The sequence below is a fragment of the Phyllobates terribilis genome, unplaced genomic scaffold, assembly GCF_046119375.1.
Source record: "Phyllobates terribilis strain yellow unplaced genomic scaffold, ASM4611937v1 Scaffold_1__5_contigs__length_1240528914, whole genome shotgun sequence".
Classification (NCBI taxonomy): Eukaryota; Metazoa; Chordata; class Amphibia; order Anura; family Dendrobatidae; genus Phyllobates; species Phyllobates terribilis.
The window spans coordinates 591,620,360-591,644,803 of NW_027362761.1; the positions used below are offsets into that span (position 1 = coordinate 591,620,360).

General features: G+C 47.7%; 1 protein-coding gene across 4 annotated transcripts in view; it reads left to right on the forward strand.

Annotated features, from left to right (window-relative positions):
- The first annotated feature begins 330 nt into the window (after positions 1 to 330).
- IL6ST (interleukin 6 cytokine family signal transducer) overlaps positions 331 to 24,444 on the forward strand; it is a 35,026-nt gene continuing 10,912 nt past the window's right edge. For 2 of the 4 annotated variants that reach the window (XR_012321950.1, XM_073682204.1), the window contains exons 1-6: positions 331 to 492; positions 11,129 to 11,191; positions 12,358 to 12,672; positions 13,053 to 13,173; positions 13,434 to 13,520; positions 23,860 to 24,026. Coding sequence is in view for 3 of the 4 variants with exons in the window: in XM_073682204.1 (XP_073538305.1) it covers positions 459 to 492; positions 11,129 to 11,191; positions 12,358 to 12,672; positions 13,053 to 13,173; positions 13,434 to 13,520; positions 23,860 to 24,026 (787 nt within the window). In the remaining variant the exon portion in view is untranslated. Of the gene's footprint in view, positions 497 to 11,128; positions 11,192 to 12,357; positions 12,673 to 13,052; positions 13,174 to 13,433; positions 13,521 to 23,859; positions 24,027 to 24,444 lie in introns of all 4 variants that reach the window. The other 2 variants (XM_073682215.1, XM_073682219.1) reach the window with 2 other exon arrangements.

Sequence of the window (24,444 nt, forward strand, 5' to 3'; positions counted from 1 at the left end):
CTGAAAGTAAAAAACCCCTTTATAAACACAGTGACATGAAACAAGCCCAGAAACAACCAATCACATCACGTCTTACATTTTCTAAGCAGTCCGGAATTATAAAAGCCGGAGTATGATTGGGTTAAATAATGGACTGTACCACTGTAACATTTCGGGTACGGGTACGGGGAAGGGTGGTCGGTAGCAGCCGCTGTACCGTGTGCAGTGCCGCCTGTCAGCTAATGTGCCCCCGCTCCCGGCAGCTCGGTGCCAGCAACCGTGTGTTTACTGGAAATGTGTTGTGAGGGAGCAGCCAATCACAGCGCGGCCACGCCCCCTGCTGCACGGACAGTGACGCGCACAGCGGGAGGGGCGGATCTTTTCCTCTTTTTGGGGGAAGTCACGTGGTGCCGTTCCCCGATTTTCTCTTATAGACGGCGCTGAGGACGGGGCCGGGACTGTGCGGCGGAGGAGCCGGGATGTGCCCGCGGGCTGCGGGGAGGCCGCCGTGCGGTAGGTGCGAGGCCTGTACCTGTGGATGGAAGTAACGGTTGTGGCTGACTGCGGGAGGACCACAACTCCCAGCATGCCGTGTGTGTGTGTGTGTGTGTGTGTGTGTGTGTGTGTGTGTGTGTGTGTGTATATATATATATATATATGTATGGGGGGGAGACGGGGGCGCTGTGTGTGTATGGAGGGGGGAGACGGGGGCGCTGTGTGTGTATGGGGGGGGAGACGGGGGCGCTGTGTGTGTATGGGGGGGGAGACGGGGGCGCTGTGTGTGTATGGGGGGGGGGAGACGGGGGCGCTGTGTGTGTATGGGGGGGGGAGACGGGGGCGCTGTGTGTGTATGGAGGGGGGAGACGGGGGCGCTGTGTGTGTATGGAGGGGGGAGACGGGGGCGCTGTGTGTGTATGGGGGGGGAGACGGGGGCGCTGTGTGTGTATGGGGGGGGGAGACGGGGGCGCTGTGTGTGTATGGGGGGGGGAGACGGGGGCGCTGTGTGTGTATGGAGGGGGGAGACGGGGGCGCTGTGTGTGTATGGGGGGGGGAGACGGGGGCGCTGTGTGTGTATGGGGGGGAGACGGGGGCGCTGTGTGTGTATGGGGGGGGAGACGGGGGCGCTGTGTGTGTATGGGGGGGGGAGACGGGGGCGCTGTGTGTGTATGGGGGGGGGAGACAGGGGCGCTGTGTGTGTATGGGGGGGGGAGACAGGGGCGCTGTGTGTGTATGGGGGGGGGAGACGGGGGCGCTGTGTGTGTATGGGGGGGGGGAGACGGGGGCGCTGTGTGTGTATGGGGGGGGGGAGACGGGGGCGCTGTGTGTGTATGGGGGGGGGGAGACGGGGGCGCTGTGTGTGTATGGGGGGGGAGACGGGGGCGCTGTGTGTGTATGGGGGGGGGAGACGGGGGCGCTGTGTGTGTATGGGGGGGGGAGACGGGGGCGCTGTGTGTGTATGGGGGGGGAGACGGGGGCGCTGTGTGTGTGTATGGGGGGGGAGACGGGGGCGCTGTGTGTGTGTATGTGGGGGGGGAGACGGGGGCGCTGTGTGTGTGTATGTGGGGGGGGGGAGACGCGGGTGCTGTGTATGTGGGGGGGGGGAGACGCGGGCGCTATGTGTGTGTATGTGGGGGGGAGACGGGGGCGCTGTGTGTGTGTATGTGGGGGGGGGAGACGGGGGCGCTGTGTGTGTGTATGTGGGGGGGGGAGACGCGGGCGCTGTGTGTGTGTATGTGGGGGGGGGAGACGCGGGCGCTGTGTGTGTGTATGTGGGGGGGGGAGACGGGGGCGCTGTGTGTGTCTGTAATAGCAGTATATCTGGTGATGTTGGTGGTAATGAAGTTGTAGTACCACAACTCCCAGCAGGCGGCTGATCTATAGCTATGTCTATGGAGTTGTGTCCAAAAGTTTTGAGACTGACACATTTTCGTTTTCACACTTTGCAGCTTCAGTGTTTTTACCTCTCCTTTTAGTCGGATGTTTCTCTTGTTACTGACGGACAATTATAACATTCCAGAAGTTTTTACACTTTTATTCACAAATCCATGAAGTTTCTGTGATGCCTCAATATTCCCAGCGCTGCCCCTTATTCTCCGCCACTTCTGCCCCCTTATTCTCCGCCACTTCTGCCCCCTTATTCTCCGCCACTTCTGCCCCCTTATTCTCCGCCACTTCTGCCCCCTTATTCTCCGCCACTTCTGCCCCCTTATTCTCCGCCACTTCTGCCCCCTTATTCTCCGCCACTTCTGCCCCCTTATTCTCCGCCACTTCTGCCCCCTTATTCTCCGCCACTTCTGCCCCCTTATTCTCCGCCACTTCTGCCCCCTTATTCTCCGCCACTTCTGCCCCCTTATTCTCCGCCACTTCTGCCCCCTTATTCTCCGCCACTTCTGCCCCCTTATTCTCCGCCACTTCTGCCCCCTTATTCTCCGCCACTTCTGCCCCCTTATTCTCCGCCACTTCTGCCCCCTTATTCTCCGCCACTTCTGCCCCCTTATTCTCCGCACGAATATCGGCTTCTGGGCAGATGACTGACGGTCGCCCGTTCTTTTCTCATCAGAGATCGGAGTTATCACAATTTTTGGGTTTTTGTTACTTTTTGATTATTGACCGCAGGTTCTCGATGGGATGAGATCTGGGGAGTTTCCTGGACCAGTAATGTTAATGTTTCTCTCACCACATTGTCCTGGATGATGGGAGAAGTTGTTCTTGGAGGAGGTTTAGATCCTGTTCTTTATTCGTGGCCGTGTTCTTAGGTAAATTATGAGTGACCCCCTCCATGGATGAGAAGCCCCTCGCACATTGTGAGTGACCCCCCCCCCCCCTCCATGGATGAGAAGCTCCCCGTGCATTGTGAGCGACCCCCCTCCATGGATGAGAAGCCCCCGTGCATTGTGAGCGACCCCCTCCATGGATGAGAAGCCCCCACACATAGGACTCATTGCTCCTGAGAGTTTATCTGTTTCCAGGAAAGCTGGGTGACCATTAAAATGGCTGACTGGTCTAATAGCCACAGGATGTTTCATAACTAAGGGACCCCACCATTACCCAGTACAGGGGTCTTCAGACCACCATGTATGTTTCTTATGTGGGCGCCCCTTTTGATTTCCCCCGGTGTCAGAGGTCGCCTCTAAGTTACTTCCTCCAACAGGAAACACAGCGGCGGCCCATCTCTGATGTTCTGCCTGCACTGACACATTGCGACGTTTGCCCGGAATCGGTGACTTTTCCAGAAGTGGACGTGCCCCTATCTCTACCCTGTACCCCTCCCCCAGTGCCGAGAAATTACTGCCAACACCCCACAGTTGTCCACATCAGGTTCCATAGTCAGATCTGATTAATTTGCAGCTTTTTTTTTTGCCCCTTTAAATCAGCTGATTGGCAGGGGTGGGTAAGTCGGACCCCCACCGATAGCCTCTCCTAATCATCAGAATTCTACTCCTAGAAAACCCCTTTATTGTGTTTTTTTTTTGCATTTTTACAGTACAGCTACCCTTTTAGGAAGCTTTTAATGTCTCAGTGACAAGTTGGAAGGATTGGTCATCGGGGGTCCTGAGCCCAGACCCCCACGATCACTAAAACGATAGAGCAGAAGCGCTCGGCGGAGATCCGCTATTGTCCGAGCCTTAAGACTGGCGTCCTAGAAAGTGTACGAGGGTCGGAGGACTATGGAGCTCTGCTGAGCGGTGGGGTCTCTGCATCCGGACCCTCACTGATCAAACAGCGTGCCATGTCTGAGGGCGGTGGTGGCAGCAGAGATGACGTCCGGCCCGGTTCACTGGGATGCACTGGAGCTGGTTGTTTGGCCGGTGGTAGAGCGGGTTTTGGCGAGCAATGAGCAGGTGAAATAGTTGGGACTTACTCTGACGCCCCTCATATGGGCACATGCATGTAAGGCTTTGTTCTCATCACATTTTAGCCATATTTTGGGACTACCGTCAGAAACGCGGACACTGCTGAAAGCGAGTTCGGGCAGCACAAAGCGTCTCCGTCTGCTTCATTAAAGTCGGCCCTGACGCAGCCACGGACGGGTGTTAAAAACACAACATGAATCCGGATTAATTACTGATTGCGCCAATGTTTCTGGGCGTCGCCTGGCAGTGAGCAGGTAGAGCGCCACCAGTCGCTCCTATGTCATGCTGCCGACTCCGGCGCTGTCCGGTTGGATGACCGCTGAGGGCACCGCTGTGGATTTCCATAGATTAGCGGCTCTGGCTCCACGTATGTGACCCTTTAATATTCCCAGACCTTGACGTCTGTGACAATGTAATGTCACCATGTAAACGCGGCCTAAATTGCTAATAAGAACGTGCTCATATTGCGACTCTTGCAGAATATTAAAGAGAACCTGTGCGCACCGATATGTCTGCCATCGCGGCTCCTGTGAGTTCTCCCTGGCTTTTGTGTCTGTGGCTTCCAGTCATCCCCCTGGCTGGTGGTGGCCCGGAGCCCCTGCTTGTAGTTAGTCATATGCTGGGTGTGGTGCGGTGATTTATGACCCTGGAGCCGGGGGACGTGCCCCCACAAGCGGCCTCCTGAGTCACCACTGTCTCCTGCTAATAAAATGACGAATGCCTCTGTGTAAAGTAAGGTGGGATTCCGGCCGTAAACATTTATATATGGCATATGTATAGAATGAGGGGTCCTCCACCCCTCACCAGTGTCCTATATCTCTGCTCCGCTGTCTGCGGTGACGCCGGCATCTTCTGGGATTGCACGAGCCGCTATCTCACCCCAGCATCGAAACCATAAGCGATAAGCCTAACCGCCGGTGCTGGCCGCTCTCCCGCGGCTGCCGTCCTGCTCCTGCACTGATTTCACGTCCGCAGGAAATTGTTTTGTGGTTCTGCATTTTGTAATTCAGCCTTTCTCATTCCTGCCTGTGTCATTGAGACCATCATGTGCCGTCCTGGCCAAAACTGCTGGGACTGACACACGTATTGGTTTTCACATTTTGCCTCCTCAGTGTTATTCTGGTCGGATGTTTCTCTGGTTACTGATGGAAAATTATAAACAATCCAGAGTTTTTACACTTTTATTAATAAATCCATGAAGTTTCTGTGACGCGTCAATATTCTCTAGCCTTCTGCCCTTCCCCCAGCAGAAGGATATCAGTGAGTTACATCCTGTATTATACTCCAGAGCTGCACTCACTATTCTGCTGGTGGAGTCACTGTGTACATACATTACTGATCCGGAGTTACATCCTGTATTATACTCCAGAGCTGCACTCACTATTCTGCTGGTGCAGTCACTGTGTACATACATTACTGATCCTGAGTTACATCCTGTATTATACTCCAGAGCTGCACTCACTATTCTGCTGGTGCAGTCACTGTGTACATACATTACTGATCCTGAGTTACATCCTGTATTATACTCCAGAGCTGCACTCACTATTCTGCTGGTGCAGTCACTGTGTACATACATTACATTACTGATCCTGAGTTACATCCTGTATTATACTCCAGAGCTGCACTCACTATTCTGCTGGTGCAGTCACTGTGTACATACATTACATTACTGATCCTGAGTTACATCCTGTATTATACTCCAGAGCTGCACTCACTATTCTGCTGGTGCAGTCACTGTGTACATACATTACATTACTGATCCTGTACTGATCCTGAGTTACATCCTGTATTATCCTCCAGAGCTGCACTCACTATTCTGCTGGTGCAGTCACTGTGTACATACATTACATTACTGATCCTGTACTGATCCTGAGTTACATCCTGTATTATACTCCAGAGCTGCACTCACTATTCTGCTGGTGCAGTCACTGTGTACATACATTACATTACTGATCGTGAGTTACATCCTGTATTATACTCCAGAGCTGCACTCACTATTCTGCTGGTGCAGTCACTGTGTACATACATTACATTACTGATCCTGAGTTACCTCCTGTATTATACTCCAGAGCTGCACTCACTATTCTGCTGGTGCAGTCACTGTGTACATACATTACATTACTGATCGTGAGTTACATCCAGTATTATACTCCAGAGCTGCACTCACTATTCTGCTGGTGCAGTCACTGTGTAAATACATTACATTACTGATCCTGTACTGATCCTGAGTTACATCCTGTATTATACTCCAGAGCTGCGCTCACTATTCTGCTGGTGCAGTCACTGTGTACATACATTACATTACTGATCGTGAGTTACATCCTGTATTATACTCCAGAGCTGCACTCACTATTCTGCTGGTGCAGTCACTGTGTACATACATTACATTACTGATCCTGTACTGATCCTGAGTTATATCCTGTATTATACTCCAGAGCTGCACTCACTATTCTGCTGGTGCAGTCACTGTGTACATACATTACATTACTGATCGTGAGTTACATCCTGTATTATACTCCAGAGCTGCACTCACTATTCTGCTGGTGCAGTCACTGTGTACATACATTACATTACTGATCCTGAGTTACATCCTGTATTATACTCCAGAGCTGCACTCACTATTCTGCTGGTGCAGTCACTGTGTACATACATTACTGATCCTGAGTTACATCCTGTATTATACTCCAGAGCTGCACTCACTATTCTGCTGGTGCAGTCACTGTGTACATACATTACATTACTGATCCTGAGTTACATCCTGTATTATACTCCAGAGCTGCACTCACTATTCTGCTGGTGCAGTCACTGTGTACATACATTACATTACTGATCCTGAGTTACCTCCTGTATTATACTCCAGAGCTGCACTCACTATTCTGCTGGTGCAGTCACTGTGTACATACATTACATTACTGATCCTGTACTGATCCTGAGTTACATCCTGTATTATACTCCAGAGCTGCGCTCACTATTCTGCTGGTGCAGTCACTGTGTAAATACATTACATTACTGATCCTGTACTGATCCTGAGTTACATCCTGTATTATACTCCAGAGCTGCGCTCACTATTCTGCTGGTGCAGTCACTGTGTACATACATTACATTACTGATCGTGAGTTACATCCTGTATTATACTCCAGAGCTGCACTCACTATTCTGCTGGTGCAGTCACTGTGTACATACATTACATTACTGATCCTGTACTGATCCTGAGTTATATCCTGTATTATACTCCAGAGCTGCACTCACTATTCTGCTGGTGCAGTCACTGTGTACATACATTACATTACTGATCCTGAGTTACATCCTGTATTATACCCCAGAGCTGCACTCACTATTCTGCTGGTGCAGTCACTGTGTACATACATTACATTACTGATCGTGAGTTACATCCTGTATTATACTCCAGAGCTGCACTCACTATTCTGCTGGTGCAGTCACTGTGTACATACATTACATTACTGATCCTGAGTTACCTCCTGTATTATACTCCAGAGCTGCACTCACTATTCTGCTGGTGCAGTCACTGTGTACATACATTACATTACTGATCGTGAGTTACATCCAGTATTATACTCCAGAGCTGCACTCACTATTCTGCTGGTGCAGTCACTGTGTACATACATTACATTACTGATCGTGAGTTACATCCTGTATTATACTCCAGAGCTGCACTCACTATTCTGCTGGTGCAGTCACTGTGTACATACATTACATTACTGATCGTGAGTTACATCCTGTATTATACTCCAGAGCTGCACTCACTATTCTGCTGGTGCAGTCACTGTGTACATACATTACATTACTGATCCTGAGTTACATCCTGTACTATACTCCAGAGCTGCACTCACTATTCTGCTGGTGCAGTCACTGTGTAAATACATTACATTACTGATCCTGTACTGATCCTGAGTTACATCCTGTATTATACTCCAGAGCTGCGCTCACTATTCTGCTGGTGCAGTCACTGTGTACATACATTACATTACTGATCGTGAGTTACATCCTGTATTATACTCCAGAGCTGCACTCACTATTCTGCTGGTGCAGTCACTGTGTACATACATTACATTACTGATCCTGTACTGATCCTGAGTTATATCCTGTATTATACTCCAGAGCTGCACTCACTATTCTGCTGGTGCAGTCACTGTGTACATACATTACATTACTGATCCTGAGTTACATCCTGTATTATACTCCAGAGCTGCACTCACTATTCTGCTGGTGCAGTCACTGTGTACATACATTACATTACTGATCCTGAGTTACATCCTGTATTATACTCCAGAGCTGCACTCACTATTCTGCTGGTGCAGTCACTGTGTAAATACATTACATTACTGATCCTGTACTGATCCTGAGTTACATCCTGTATTATACTCCAGAGCTGCGCTCACTATTCTGCTGGTGCAGTCACTGTGTACATACATTACATTACTGATCGTGAGTTACATCCTGTATTATACTCCAGAGCTGCACTCACTATTCTGCTGGTGCAGTCACTGTGTACATACATTACATTACTGATCCTGTACTGATCCTGAGTTATATCCTGTATTATACTCCAGAGCTGCACTCACTATTCTGCTGGTGCAGTCACTGTGTACATACATTACATTACTGATCCTGAGTTACATCCTGTATTATACTCCAGAGCTGCACTCACTATTCTGCTGGTGCAGTCACTGTGTACATGCATTACATTACTGATCCTGAGTTACCTCCTGTATTATACTCCAGAGCTGCACTCGCTATTCTGCTGGTGCAGTCACTGTGTACATACATTACATTACTGATCCTGAGTTACATCCTGTATTATACTCCAGAGCTGCACTCACTATTCTGCTGGTGCAGTCACTGTGTACATACATTACATTACTGATCCTGTACTGATCCTGAGTTACATCCTGTATTATCCTCCAGAGCTGCACTCACTATTCTGCTGGTGCAGTCACTGTGTACATACATTACATTACTGATCCTGAGTTACATCCTGTATTATACTCCAGAGCTGCACTCACTATTCTGCTGGTGCAGTCACTGTGTACATACATTACATTACTGATCCTGAGTTACATCCTGTATTATACTCCAGAGCAGCACTCACTATTCTGCTGGTGCAGTCACTGTGTACATACATTACATTACTGATCCTGAGTTACATCCTGTATTATACTCCAGAGCTGCACTCACTATTCTGCTGGTGCAGTCACTGTGTACTCACTGTTTCTGGGAAGTGTTTTGTCCGTCATTTGCATTTTTGCTTCCTGTTGATCTGGTATTTTTGTGACCGGTGATGAATCCTCTTGCGTCTTGGTCGTACTTTACAACATTTGCCATTTTTGGATCAGAGCTTTTGGCTGTACGTTTCTACTTCACTGTAGCTGAAGACCCTCCTGTTTTTTTTCCTGAGCACAGAGCGGACCCCAACCTGTCCTCCAATGGCTGCTCTTCTTGTATACCGAGGATATAAAGTCTACGTACCCCTGGTAAAAATATCAAGTTTTTGTGATGTAAAAAAAAAAAAAAAAAAAATCCTACCAAGAAGAATAATTTTAGACTTTATTTCCCTTTAATGTTGGCCATAATCTGTACAAATCCATCAAGAAACAACTAAAAGCATTTTGAAGGGAAAAAAGATAAAGAACTACAATAATGTGCTTGCATAAGGCTGCGTGCCCACTATGCATTTTTCAAGTGTTTTTGCCGTGGAATTTCCGCAGCAAAAACGCTTGGTAATCCGTGCCCCATGGTCCCCAATGATAATCCGCGTGTGCTGTGCACATGCTGTGGAAATTTCCGCTGTGGATTATCATTGCGGAAAAATAAGCGGAGAAAAGATTGGGGGCCATCAGAAGGTGAGTATAATGTTTTTTTGTTTGTTTTTTTTAACCATTTTTATTCTTTTTTTTCAACTATTGGTCACACTATATATGCCGGTTGCCGGTTGCATGGATTTATATAGTGTGACCAAGTTGTCAAGCACTTTCCAAGTGATGCTAAAATCGCTTGGAAAAGCTCTTGATAACCTGCATGCAGAAATGCATGTGAAGAACGCTTGACAAACGCTTCTACCTGGCGGGAAAAACGCATGTAAAAACCGCATGCGTTTTTACTGCCAGGGAGAAGCGAAAAAAATATGCAACATTTCTGCATCGGGGGCACTTAGCCTTAGTGTGAACACTCTGTTATTATTGGGGATGTGGTTGTGTTGGGAATCAACCGATCACATTTCCCCTCATGTTACATAGTAGTAAGTGCTTGGCCGCCGTCATTTACAGCTATTCTGATTAACCCCAAAGAAAATGTCACTGTTCTAGGAAGATTTTCCTGCCATTTTCTGGTCCATAAACAGCGGACATCACAGCAAAGGGTCTCATTGTGGAAAGTTATCAGTCAATAGAAGGGGGAGAAAAAAAGTGAAATGCATTATATCTACCATGGACACTGTGAAGACGTTGTCAAGAAGGGGCTGAAATTTGGCACAGCAGTGACATTATCTAGGACTGGACTGAATAATTGAAAAGACAAAAAAAAATTTGGTCCATTAGGCTGCTGAACGGCCTACTGCAACATTAAAGGAGCTGCAGGAATTTCCTGGCCAGTCCTGGTTGTGTCCTGCATGTGAAAACAATCTCCCATACTCTTAATATGTCCAGCCTGCATAGTCGAGCGCAAGACTTAAGCCTTTTCTTAAGAAGAAAATTTTTCAAGCTCTGCCATGTTACCGAAACTTCCGTCACATCGGTCAGAAGCATTTGGGGAACGTGTTATGGTCTGATGAGAGAGAGAGGGGGAATCTTTTTGGTCTTAATTCCAAAAGATGCAAAGCAGACACTGCGCATCACCAGAAGATCCCCACCCCCACAGTGAGGCATGATGGAGGCAACATTGTGCTCTGGGGCTCTATGGAAGGTGGAGGGAATTTATGGACATTTCCAAATATCAGTCTATTTTGCAACAAAACCTCAGGCCTTTGCTAAAATGCTCAAGATGAAGAGGAATTTGATCTTTCAGTGACAATAAACATAAGTGACTTCCAAAATGCCAAAAGATCGGCTCCTCCAGAAGACTAGCAAAAGAAAAGATTTCAGTTTTTCTCAATGGATTTGTACAGATTACGGGCGACATTAAAGCGGGGTTGTTCTTGGTAGGATTATATGTGCATGACAAAAACCTGGGATTTTTCAGGTGTAGACTTTTTTATAACCACTGTATATGGTCCTGTACAGAATAATACAATACTTAGTTACTGCCTTTGTTAATGAGGGTCTTGCACTTTTCTTTTTCAGATTCCACCATGATGAGGCGACTTTCTCTCCTCGCCGCCCTCTGGGCCATCATCGCTGCTGCGGGTAAGTGATGCTGTGCTATCGCCCCGTGACTCTGGCGGTGTATATCTGGCCATGTGCATGCGTCCCTCGGCCATTAGCCCCTTTTAGTGGTTTCCAGGACTCACTGAGAACATTGTCATTGGTTAACAATCTGTAAAATATTCCCACCAAGGTGGCTGTGTGTTTCACTCAGACTGTATTCGCTTAAAGGGTGAAACCCACAAAATCTATGACTTGTCTCAGTAATCCCTCGTATCCTAGAGCAGTAAAAGGGCCTGGGGAGCTGACTGATAAGTTACGTCCCTGGTGGTCGGGGGAGGTGACTGGGAAAATGGGGACGTCCCTGGTGGTCGGGGGAGGTGACTAGGAAAATGGGGGATGTCCCTGGTGGTCAGGTGAGGCGACTGATAATAGTTGCATCCCTGGTGGTCGGTGGAGGTGACTGGGAAAATGGGGGATGTCCCTGGTGGTCAGGGGAGGCGACTGATAATAGTTGCGTCCCTGGTGGTTGGTGGAGGTGACTGGGAAAATGGGGGATGTCCCTGGTGGTCAGGGGAGGCGACTGATAATAGTTGCGTCCCTGGTGGTTGGTGGAGGTGACTGGGAAAATGGGGGATGTCCCTGGTGGTCAGGGGAGGCGACTGATAATAGTTACGTCCCTGGTGGTCTGTGGAGGTGACTGGGAAAATGGGGACGTCCCTGGTGGTCAGGGGAGGCGACTGATAATAGTTACGTCCCTGGTGGTCGGTGGAGGTGACTGGGAAAATGGGGGATGTCCCTGGTGGTCAGGGGAGGCGACTGATAATAGTTACGTCCCTGGTGGTCGGTGGAGGCGACTGGGATAATAGGGGTGTCCCTGGTGGTCGAGGGAGGTGAATGGGTTAATGGCTGCCGTTCCGGGGTGGAGGGGGGCTCTTGTAGCGCTTATGCTCATTAGACATTTACATTAAATCCACAGATAGTATGGGAGTCCCATTATGGGGGGGGATAGCCCTGGTGGTCTAGGGTAGGGATAGAGTTAATAGAATAGTGTGACTGGGATTTTGCAGCGTCTGATTTCTGTAGACCATCAGCATGGGGGAGGGGGAAAGATGAGTGCGAGAGTGGGCGCCCTGCAATCCTGGGGTCATTGACTTGATGTGCGGCTCTGTCTTGCCATGTTAGTAACATGCGCCTCTTGCTTTCAGAGGGGCTTACGATCAATTCCTGCGCTTATAACGAGCCACAGTCGCCCACCGTGGAGCTGAACACCAACCTGACTGTATTCTGCATCCTGAACCAGACCTGCCTGCAGGAGCTGAACCACCCCATCACCTCCAGGGAGTTATTCTGGAAAGTGGGGAACACAGTGATCCCCGAGATCCAGTACACGCTGATCAATGAGAGCGTCTCCAGTGTCACCTTCCAGCCCACCCTGGACATGCACAACAGCCTCACCTGCTCCTTTAAGGCCTACGGGCAGACTGACGTCACCCTCCACGGCATTTACTTCACCCTGGGCTGTAAGTAGATTTCCTGCTCTGTAGCTCGTCCTCTCTGGGTCTAGTAAACGTGCGATACCTGGGGTTATCATAGTCAGGATTGGGGGCCGGTCATACAAATGTAGAGGAAGAGATGCACGCTGCGTCCTTTGCTGTAGGTGCCAATCGTTTGCTTCTGCAGTCGTGTCAGCAGAACTGCAGCAGGAGCCTACCTCCACTGAGCTCCGCCCCCTCAGCAGTTCTGTGGATGAAAATGGCACAGGATTAACCTCTTTCCTGCAGACGGGCGAGATCACTTCACTTTAACGTCACAGCCCCTCTAGGTGTAATGTGTCACGGATGGACCCCTCCGCCAGGTGTATGTCGTTAATGCCTCTTTTCTCTTGTGATCCCTTTTACAGATCCTCCCATGAAGCCGGAGAACCTGAGCTGCATCTGTTACAACGGGAGGACCCTCACATGCACATGGGAGCCCGGACGACCCACCGTGATGCCCACCACATACACCCTGAAGCAATACTGGTAATCAGGCGCACGGCTGTGTGCATGACTCCTGTCTGGGGGGGTGGGGGATTACGAGGCGGTGATCTGACTCTCTCTATACAGATTGTTTTATACAATCTTCATTATTTTTGTTTCGTCGTCTTTCATTTCTAGGTTTATTTTCTTTTAACCCTTTTGACTTTCCTTGTGGTTTTGTCGTCCCCCCCCCTTTAGCTTTTCTAACCTTCTCCGCTCTCTCCATCTCCCGTGTCCTTTTTTTCTTTCCCGCTAACCTGTAGGATAGGACTGGAGCTGCACAATAACACCGAAATAGTGCAAAACCTAACTTCTGACTACCCCAAAATATCGAGACCATCTGTGTCCAGGTAAGGTGGTCTCCCAGCCTGACACCCTTCCATCGTAACCTGCCATGTTCTCTCTGCAGGGTCATTAACCTCCCTTTAATTAAAGGGGACTTCTTCCAATCAGGGTCCAACTGATGGTTTCGAGCCCTTTCAGTCAATTTTAAGATTGGGTTGTGCTGTAGAGGAGGAAAGCAGTGATTAACCCCTTAAAGACTGGATGTTTTGCTTTTTAATTTATTATATATATATATCTATATATATATATCTATATATATATCTATATCTATCATTTTTTAGTTATTTAAACGCCTCCACTTTTCCGAGTTAAACTTTTATACTTCTATTAATGTTTTAATTTTTTTTTTTTTTTTACTTTTATCTAGTCCCCTTAGGAGACTTGAACCCTAAATCCTCTGAATTATATATATAGTATTATAATTCATCATATTATATAATATTTGAACTCGCACGTTCTCCTATGAAGCCCAGCCATATAGCAGGAGCATGACAATGATAAAGGCCTTCAGCAGACCCCACTGACTGCCGTAGTCCACTGAGTCCTCGTACCGGAATTGACCACAGCATTTACTAGTGCTTCTCACTAAATTAGAATATCATCAAAAAGTTCATTTATTTCCGTTCTTCAATACAAAAAGTGAAACTCCTATATTATATAGAGTCATTACACGCAGAGGGATCTATTATATAGAGTCATTACACGCAGAGGGATCTATTATATAGAGTCATTACACGCAGAGGGATCTATTATATAGAGTCATTACACGCAGAGGGATCTATTATATAGAGTCATTACACGCAGAGGGATCTATTATATAGAGTCATTACACGCAGAGGGATCTATTATATAGAGTCATTACACGCAGAGGGATCTATTATATAGAGTCATTACACGCAGAGGGATCTATTATATAGAGTCATTACACGCAGAGGGATCTATTATATAGAGTCATTACACGCAGAGGGATCTATTATATAGAGTCATTACACGCAGAGGGATCTATTATATAGAGTCATTACACACAGAGGGATCTATTATATAGAGTCATTACACGCAGAGGGATCTATTATAGAGTCATTACACGCAGAGGGATCTATTATATAGAGTCATTACACGCAGAGGGATCTATTATATAGAGTCATTACACGCAGAGGGATCTATTATATAGAGTCATTACACGCAGAGGGATCTATTATATAGAGTCATTACACGCAGAGGGATCTATTATATAGAGTCATTACACGCAGAGGGATCTATTATATAGAGTCATTACACGCAGAGGGATCTATTATATAGAGTCATTACACGCAGAGGGATCTATTATATAGAGTCATTACACGCAGAGGGATGATCTATTATATAGAGTCATTACACGCAGAGGGATGATCTATTATATAGTCATTACACGCAGAGGGATGATCTATTATATAGTCATTACACGCAGAGGGATGATCTATTATATAGTCATTACACGCAGAGGGATGATCTATTATATAGAGTCATTACACACAGAGGGATGATCTATTATATAGAGTCATTACACACAGAGGGATGATCTATTATATAGAGTCATTACACACAGAGGGATGATCTATTATATAGAGTCATTACACACAGAGGGATGATCTATTATATAGAGTCATTACACACAGAGGGATGATCTATTATATAGAGTCATTACACACAGAGGGATGATCTATTATATAGAGTCATTACACACAGAGGGATGATCTATTATATAGAGTCATTACACACAGAGGGATGATCTATTATATAGAGTCATTACACACAGAGGGATGATCTATTATATAGAGTCATTACACACAGAGGGATGATCTATTATATAGAGTCATTACACACAGAGGGATGATCTATTATATAGAGTCATTACACACAGAGGGATGATCTATTATATAGAGTCATTACACACAGAGGGATGATCTATTATATAGAGTCATTACACACAGAGGGATGATCTATTATATAGAGTCATTACACACAGAGGGATGATCTATTATATAGAGTCATTACACACAGAGGGATGATCTATTATATAGAGTCATTACACACAGAGGGATGATCTATTATATAGAGTCATTACACACAGAGGGATGATCTATTATATAGAGTCATTACACGCAGAGGGATGATCTATTATATAGTCATTACACGCAGAGGGATGATCTATTATATAGTCATTACACGCAGAGGGATGATCTATTATATAGTCATTACACGCAGAGGGATGATCTATTATATAGTCATTACACGCAGAGGGATGATCTATTATATAGTCATTACACGCAGAGGGATGATCTATTATAGAGTCATTACACGCAGAGGGATCTATTATATAGAGTCATTACACCAGAGGGATGATCTATTATATAGAGTCATTACACGCAGAGGGATGATCTATTATATAGAGTCATTACACACAGAGGAATATATTATATAGAGTCATTACACGCAGAGGGATCTATTATATAGAGTCATCACACGCAGAGGGATCTATTATATAGTCATTACACGCAGAGGGATCTATTATATAGAGTCATTACACGCAGAGGGATGATCTATTATATAGAGTCATTACACGCAGAGGGATGATCTATTATATAGTCATTACACGCAGAGGGATGATCTATTATATAGTCATTACACGCAGAGGGATGATCTATTATATAGTCATTACACACAGAGGGATGATCTATTATATAGAGTCATTACACACAGAGGGATGATCTATTATATAGAGTCATTACACACAGAGGGATGATCTATTATATAGAGTCATTACACACAGAGGGATGATCTATTATATAGAGTCATTACACACAGAGGGATGATCTATTATATAGAGTCATTACACACAGAGGGATGATCTATTATATAGAGTCATTACACACAGAGGGATGATCTATTATATAGAGTCATTACACACAGAGGGATGATCTATTATATAGAGTCATTACACACAGAGGGATGATCTATTATATAGAGTCATTACACACAGAGGGATGATCTATTATATAGAGTCATTACACACAGAGGGATGATCTATTATATAGAGTCATTACACACAGAGGGATGATCTATTATATAGAGTCATTACACACAGAGGGATGATCTATTATATAGAGTCATTACACACAGAGGGATGATCTATTATATAGAGTCATTACACACAGAGGGATGATCTATTATATAGAGTCATTACACACAGAGGGATGATCTATTATATAGAGTCATTACACGCAGAGGGATGATCTATTATATAGTCATTACACGCAGAGGGATGATCTATTATATAGTCATTACACGCAGAGGGATGATCTATTATATAGTCATTACACGCAGAGGGATGATCTATTATATAGTCATTACACGCAGAGGGATGATCTATTATATAGTCATTACACGCAGAGGGATGATCTATTATATAGTCATTACACGCAGAGGGATGATCTATTATAGAGTCATTACACGCAGAGGGATCTATTATATAGAGTCATTACACCAGAGGGATGATCTATTATATAGAGTCATTACACGCAGAGGGATGATCTATTATATAGAGTCATTACACACAGAGGAATATATTATATAGAGTCATTACACACAGAGGGATCTATTATATAGAGTCATTACACACAGAGGGATCTATTATATAGAGTCATTACACACAGAGCGATCTATTATATAGAGTCATTACACGCAGAGGGATGATCTATGATATAGAGTCATTACACACAGAGGGATCTATTTCACGTGTTTATTTCTGTTAATGTTGATGATTATGGCTTACAGCCAATGAAAACACAAAAGTCATTATCTCAGTAAATTAGAATACTTTATAACAACAGCTTGAAAAATTATTTTAAAATCCGAAATGTCCTCCTGAAATGTCTGTTCAGTAAATGCCTCAATACTTGGTCGGGCTCCTTTTGCATCAATTACTGCATCAATGCGGCAATGTGGCATGGAGGGATCAGCCTGTGGCATGGAGGGATCAGCCTGTGGCACTGCTGAGGGGTTATGGAAGCCCAGGTGGCTTTGATAGCAGCCTTCAGCTCGTCTGCATTGTTGGGTCTGGTGTCTCTCATCTTCCTCTTGACAATACCCCATAGATTCTCTATAATAGATTCTCTATGGGGTTAAGGTCAGGCGAGTTTGCTGCCAATCAAGCACAGTGATACTGTTGTGTGTAAACCAGGTATTGGTACTTTTGGCAGTGTGGACAGGGGCCAAGTCCTGCTGGAGAATGACATTTCCTTCTCCAAAAAGCTTGTCGGCAGAGGGAACCATGAAGTGCTCTAAAATGTCCTGGTAGACGGCTGCGCTGACTTTGGTCTTGATAAAACACAGTGGACCTACACCAGCTGATGACATGGCCCCCAAACCATCACTGATTGTGGAAACTTCACACTAGACCTCAAGCAGCTTGGATTGTGGCCTCTCCACTCTTCCTCCAGACTCTGGGACCTTGATTTCCAAATGTCACCCTGCAGTGGGTTGCAGGAGATCTCTACGTTTGGCATTGCAGAAACCTTCTTGGAGGCTGTCTCTAGGACCCAGTGGCTACCTCCCTCTGGCTGATTAACACCTTGGCCTGGGTGTATAAATACCTGCTGTGTTCCAGAGGGAGGTGCTGGCTATATTCATTACTCCTTGTAAAGGCTTTAGCAAGAGCAGTACTTTGTCCCCTCTGCCTGAGGACGTGTGCACATTTGTCTGGAGTCGTCTAAAGCTAAGCTATTTGCCCCTGTTTGTCCTCCCTTGTTGTCTTTAGTGTTCAGTGGGGATAGACTAGTGCTCATCTCCTCCCTTCCCTAGCCAATGCCAGGGAAAGACGGAGCGAGACACGCGTGGGGCGATTGGTGAAGAGCCACTATAGGGACATTAGGGGAAACAGGGTGATATTCTGTCATCCAGGAGGTCTCCACTCCCCCCTTTCCCTAGAGTCTGGGCTTCCTTTCCCTCTTCCCTTTGTATTGCACTAAGTTTTTCCCACACCTTGCGTGACAGTATGCAACTGTCGCTAGGAGGCTGGCACTATGCGAGAAAAAAAACTGGCTCCTCCTCAGCAATATACACCCACCGACGATCACTAAGCTCGTCAGTTTAAGTTTAGTGTCAGAAGGAGGCGGACCTGGATTTGTCCCCAGATTCGTCTTTTTTCCCTTTCAGGCACCCATTTGTTTTTTATAAATTTTTCCTATTCTTTCTTCCCGGGGTAACAGTATAATGTCTCACCCTGTTTTCCTGCACAGGTGCTAGAAAGAGAGCAATGTGGTGTCGCCCACTCTGGTCTGCGAGGCAGGACCCTTTCCCTGTCACCTCAGTGTTCAGGTCGATCGGAGCGGCCTGGGTCCTGCCTTTGATCCCATCCCCAGTCCCCTCCTCGGAGCGGGCCGGGAGGAAAACTGGGTCACTTTCCCCCTTAACAGGGGTTGATCCCGTCTTCTGCACAGTCCAGGACCGGGACGGACTCAGCACCTCACAGGTACTCTGCGTCTCTCCCCTCTCCACCAACATCAGCGGGCAGCGTCGTCTTACCTACTCCTTATCCCAGCGGCGGGGACACACCGGGCCGAGTCACAAATCTAAGCCCCTATCTCACGTCATGCGCCCTATCACGGCGCGCTCCATTCCTCACCGCCCCACCCCCCACCTACCGTCCACACTGTTTCTTTTGGGCGTGCTCCGGATCTCAGCGCTGCCTACCTTCCGGCACACCCTACGCAGGTTACCGGCAAGTGTGCGGTAGCCGCGCCACCATTTTTTTTTTTAAATGTCCCATTTGCGCAGTTTTTTCCCTTATGTCAGGGGGCGTCCCCCATGACACTCCCGCGCCCTGCATAGGTCCACCCTTCGTCTTTGCGCACCCTGCACAGGACCGCCCTTCTTCCTCACACGGTCCCCATCTCTCTGCCGCCATCACGCAGAGTATTTGCACTGCTGCCGGTCCGCAGTTGCTCCTGCCGGGGGGACACCTTTTCTGCCGACAGGATCCTTCCTCAGACGGGTAGGCTCTGTCCAGGATTCTGTGTAAAGAGCATTAGCCCTCTGCAGTACCCCAGGCACACAAGCATACCTGACACACTCACATATGCACAGGCTCAGGGAGTGCCTCTCCTGTCCCTCTCCCAACTTTATTCACTACGCCTGTGCCCTCTGTTATTAGAAGTGGTCCACAGGTCAGGCCTTCTGCCTAAGCTGCAGCCCCTCCACCATGTCAGCCTCACAGGAGCCCCCCACCGCTCAGGACGAGAGCACACCCCCTCCTCTGGAGTGGGCTGTTGCTTTCTCATTCAGTATCGGACCTGACCAAGGTCTCACAATCCTTGGTCCAGGTCATGGAATCTCTACCCGTTCTAACGGCTGCTTCCGCCGCTTCGAGCCCTCCGCAGCAGGATTTCCAGGCACCCAGCCGCTGTGCCCACAAAGACAGGTCAGGGGCTAGACCTAAGAAGCAAACGCGCTCTCCTTCCTCTTCCAGATCACCATCTCCGTCCATGTCTTCTAAGATGCCTTCGGCTCTGTCATCCCGAGATGTCTCCTGGATCCGGTTCAGAGTCTGACTCAGAATCAGACTCCGATACGGACCAGAATTCCAAGCTACAGGACATGGTCGACAGCCTCATTACGGCAGTCAACCATCAGCATCAAGGAGGACGAGTGTTCCCCTCAGGACCACGCTGTCTTCTTCAAAAAGACTGCACTTTTTCCACTGTACTTTTTCTAGTCATAAGGAATTTTGAGGGAATCCTCTCAAAACACTGGGAGCATTCTGACAAGCGTTTTTCTGGGAGAAAACAACTAGACATCCTTTATCCCTTTTAGTTCGGAGCTTGTCAACCGTTGGTCGGAGTCTCCACCTGTCGACCCACCGGTCTCCCGTCTTTCCACCAAGTCCATTTTATCCCTGCCTGACGGTTCCTCCCTTAAGGACAGCACGGACAGACATTGAATCCCTCGCCAAATCAGTCTTTTCGCTTCCACATGGGTATCCAAAGCTGTATCCACTTGGGCAAAGCTTCTCCGTCAGGGCCTAGTCTCCTCAGCTCCTCCTGAGGAGATGGCGGATCTGGCGGACCAAATTGCCCATGCGGGGAAATATCTCCTCTCTGCCTCCCTAGACGCTGCCAACTGTTCAGCTCGAGCCAGCTGTAATATCATAGCCATACGTACCCGTCTCTTCGGATCTAAGTTTTTACCAGCTCATTTCTGACGCCACTGGCGGCAAGAACACTTCTCTTCCCCAGCCTAGGCCCAAACGTCTGTTCAACCCCAGACTGACTCCCTTTCGTTCCTTTCCCTTTACCAGGGCCCCACCTCAGCGAGATCGATCTCTGGCCAGAAGGAAGCCCTCATACAAACCTGCTTTGTCTTGGCGCAGAAAGGGCCCCTTCAACAAATCCTCAGGATCCCGTTCTAGCAGATTCACCTCTGCATGACTGGTCACCCGACACTCGGGAATCCTCTCCAGGTGGGCGGCCGTTTTCGCCTTTTCCAGGATGCATGGTTGGCAGCGGTCGACGACACCTAGGTCAGAGAGAGAGTCTCTACAGGCTACAAAATAGAATTTTCCTCCATCTCACACGGTCGTTTTTTCCTGTCTCGCCCTCTAAGGGACCCGGCTCACGTTTCAGGTTTTTTTCGAGCTTTCGATTCCCTTCTGTTAGCGGGAGTCATCATTCCCGTTCCCTCAGAAGAGCGCGTCATGTGTTTTTTATTTCAACCATTCGTGGTGCCAAAAAAGGACTGATCTCTCCACCCTATCCTGGACCTCAAGCTCCTGAACCAGCGGGTGCGTCTTCGTCATTTCAGGATGGAGTTTCTCTGCTCAGTTATTTCTTTCATGGAACCCGGGGAGTTCCTCTCCTCGGTGGACATTCAGGATGCTTAACTTCATATCCCGATCTGTGTGTCTCATCAGAGATTTATCAGATTTGCTATCCAGGAGGATCATTACCAGTTCACAGCCCTTCCATTCGGCCTGGCCTCTGCCCCCAGAGAGTGTTCACCAAGGTAATGGCAACAGTCATGGCCATTCTTCGTTCCAAGGGAATCGTCATCATTCCCTATTTGGTCAATCTGTTAATCAAGGGGACGTCCAACCGGGACTGCTGCCACAGCCTCCAGATCACTTTGGACACTCTCCCGCCTTGGTTGGATTGTGAACACAGACTAGTCGTCCCTGATTCCGTCCCAGCACCTAACCTTTCTGAGCATGAGGTTTGACACCTCTCTGGCCAAGGTTCCTCTTCCAGAGGACAAGATTATGGCCCTCAACTGAGCTATCCGTGTTCTAAGACGTTCATCTCCTCACCCTCAGCGACTCTGCATGCAAGTCCTGGGAGAGATGATCCCTGCCATGGAGGCTGTCCCCTTTGCCCAGTTCCATACCTGCCCACTCCAACTGGCTCTCCTGTCAGCTTGGGACAAGAGCACTTCCTCATTGGATCATCCCATTCTCCTTCTGCCTCTTTGGGTCAGACAATCTGACTTGGTGGACCCTCTCTCCTCCTCCATCCGCCTCGGGAGGTCCTTTCACCCTCTCCGTTGGCTGGTTGTCACGACGGACACCAGTCTCCTCGGTTGGGAAGCAGTTTTCCTCCACCACACTGTTCAGTGTCGCTGGAAGACCCCAGAGACCTCCCTCCCAATCAACCTGCTGGAGATCAGGGCCATTTACCTATCTCTCCTTCATTGGCAGGACCTTCTTGTGGGCCAGCCAATCCGGATACAGTCTGACAACGCCACGGCCGTGGCTTACATAAATCATCAGGGCGGCACTTGAAGCAAGTCCGTTCTCTCGAAAGTCTCACGGATCCTATCTTGTGCCGAACGCCACATACCAGGTGTGGATAATTGGGCCGCAGACTTCTTAAGTCGTCAGCGCCTATCCTCGGGCGAGTGGGCTCTTCATCCAGAAGTGTTCACTCAGATTTGTCAAAAAATGGTGCACTCCCGACTTCTACCTAATGGCATCACGAGTAAATCACAAGGTCCTTCACTTCGTATCCCGGTCCCACGACCCTCTGGCGATCACTTACGACACTCTCTAGTAATCCCATGGGCTCAGTTTTGCCTTCCCCATCTCTTTCCGCCCCTTCTTTTGATCCTCAGTCATCAAGAAGATCAAGGGTGGAGGGAGTCCCAGCCCTTCTAGAGGCTCCGGACTGGCCCAATCTGCTGGCAGACGTACCCTGGAAACTTCCAGATCACGCAGATCTTCTCCCAAGGTCCACTCTTCCACCTGAATTCGCCTTTTTTGATGGTGTGAGGAGAACCATTCAGCTCCCATGTCCTTTTTCTTGCCTTCCATCTTGGCCTTTCTTCAGTCTGGCCTCGATTCTGGATTATCCATCCGCACGCTCAAAGGTCAGGTTTCCGCTTTGTCCATCCTGTTTCAATGTGACCTGGCCTCTCGTCCTCAGGTCAGGACCTTCCTTCAGGGTGTTGCCCACTTAGTACCATCGTATCGACAGCCAGTAGATTCGTGGGATCCTTCCTTTTTACCTAAGGTGGTTTCTGCCTTCCACCTAAACGAGGACATTGTCTTGCCTTCTTTTTGCCCTTCTCCCGTATATCCACTCGAAGGCCCTGCAAAACCTGGATTTGGTTAGAGCTTTGTGCTGCTACCTCTCAAGCTCTACTTCCTTTTTCAGGCTCTCTTGACTCCCTGTTCTTAGTCTCTGAGGGTCGTCGTAAAAGTCTCCCTGCTCCTAAATCCACCATCGCTCGCTTGATTCGCTTGACAATCTTGGAAGCTCATCGAGTAAAGGACAGACTGCCCCCCTCCGGGCGTAAGAGCTCATTCCACCCGGGCGGTGGGGGCATCCTGTACTGTTTGACTTCAGACTTCGGCAGCTCAGGTTCGCAAGGAGGCTACCTGGTCGTCTCTGCATACCTTGACAAAATTCTACAAGGTTCATACCTACTCTTCGTTAGATGCCAGATTAGGTAGGAAGGTGCTACTTTATATGGTTATGAAGGGGTTAAAAAAGTAGACTACAACTAGTAAAAAAATGGCCGCTTTCAAAACGGCACCACCCCCTGTCCACAGGTAATGTATGTAATTGAAGCAAGTGAGGCTGAGCTGCAAAATCACAAACAACCCTTGTACCAGGGTGGCGCTGTTTTTTTTATTTTGCGTGTGGTCTTTTTCTTTTAGAAGACAGCAGTCATGTTGTTCTTGCCTACTAAAATGGTTGTAATTTTTTCATAGCCATCTAGAGCAGGAAGAGCAGCTCTAGAGCACAAGCTGCTGCTCCCGGAGTTCAGCACTTACAGGAGAGGTGCACTTTTTAATGGGATTTTTGTCTTTTTCAGGAACTTGGGTGAGAGGAAGGACTGTGTGGCCGAGGCGGAGAAGCATTCCTGCACCCTGACTTACCCCGACTTTTCGCCGTACATTGACACCACCTTCCTGGTGGAAGCCGTAAATCCGCTGGACCGAGTCAAATCTGACCCCATACAGTTCGACATTATTGAAATCGGTAATTGTCCAGCGCGGGGAGCAACGTCTGATGTGACGATAGAGGGTGTCCACATCTATACAATCAGACCAGCAGCAAAACTACAACTCCCAGCATGCACAATCTTTATTTAAAGGGATAGTATCATAAAATCCGACCCATGTTGGTTTGAATAAAAAAATTAAATACTTGAGATGTGCCTTCACACGCCTGCCACGTTCCCCGCTTCCTTTTCCGACCGGAGACGCCACCTGATCACCATGGTCACTGACTGGCCGCGACGTCCCCCTCAGGAAGAGGATTGCAGGGGAGTGTCCTTTTTTTTTTTTTTTTTTTTTTTTTTTTTAAATCACTTTTATTAAAGGGGTTGTCCAGAATAGTAATTTATTTTATTTTTTTTTTTATTAAAAAAAGTGTGGTGTCGTTCAACACTCCTCCT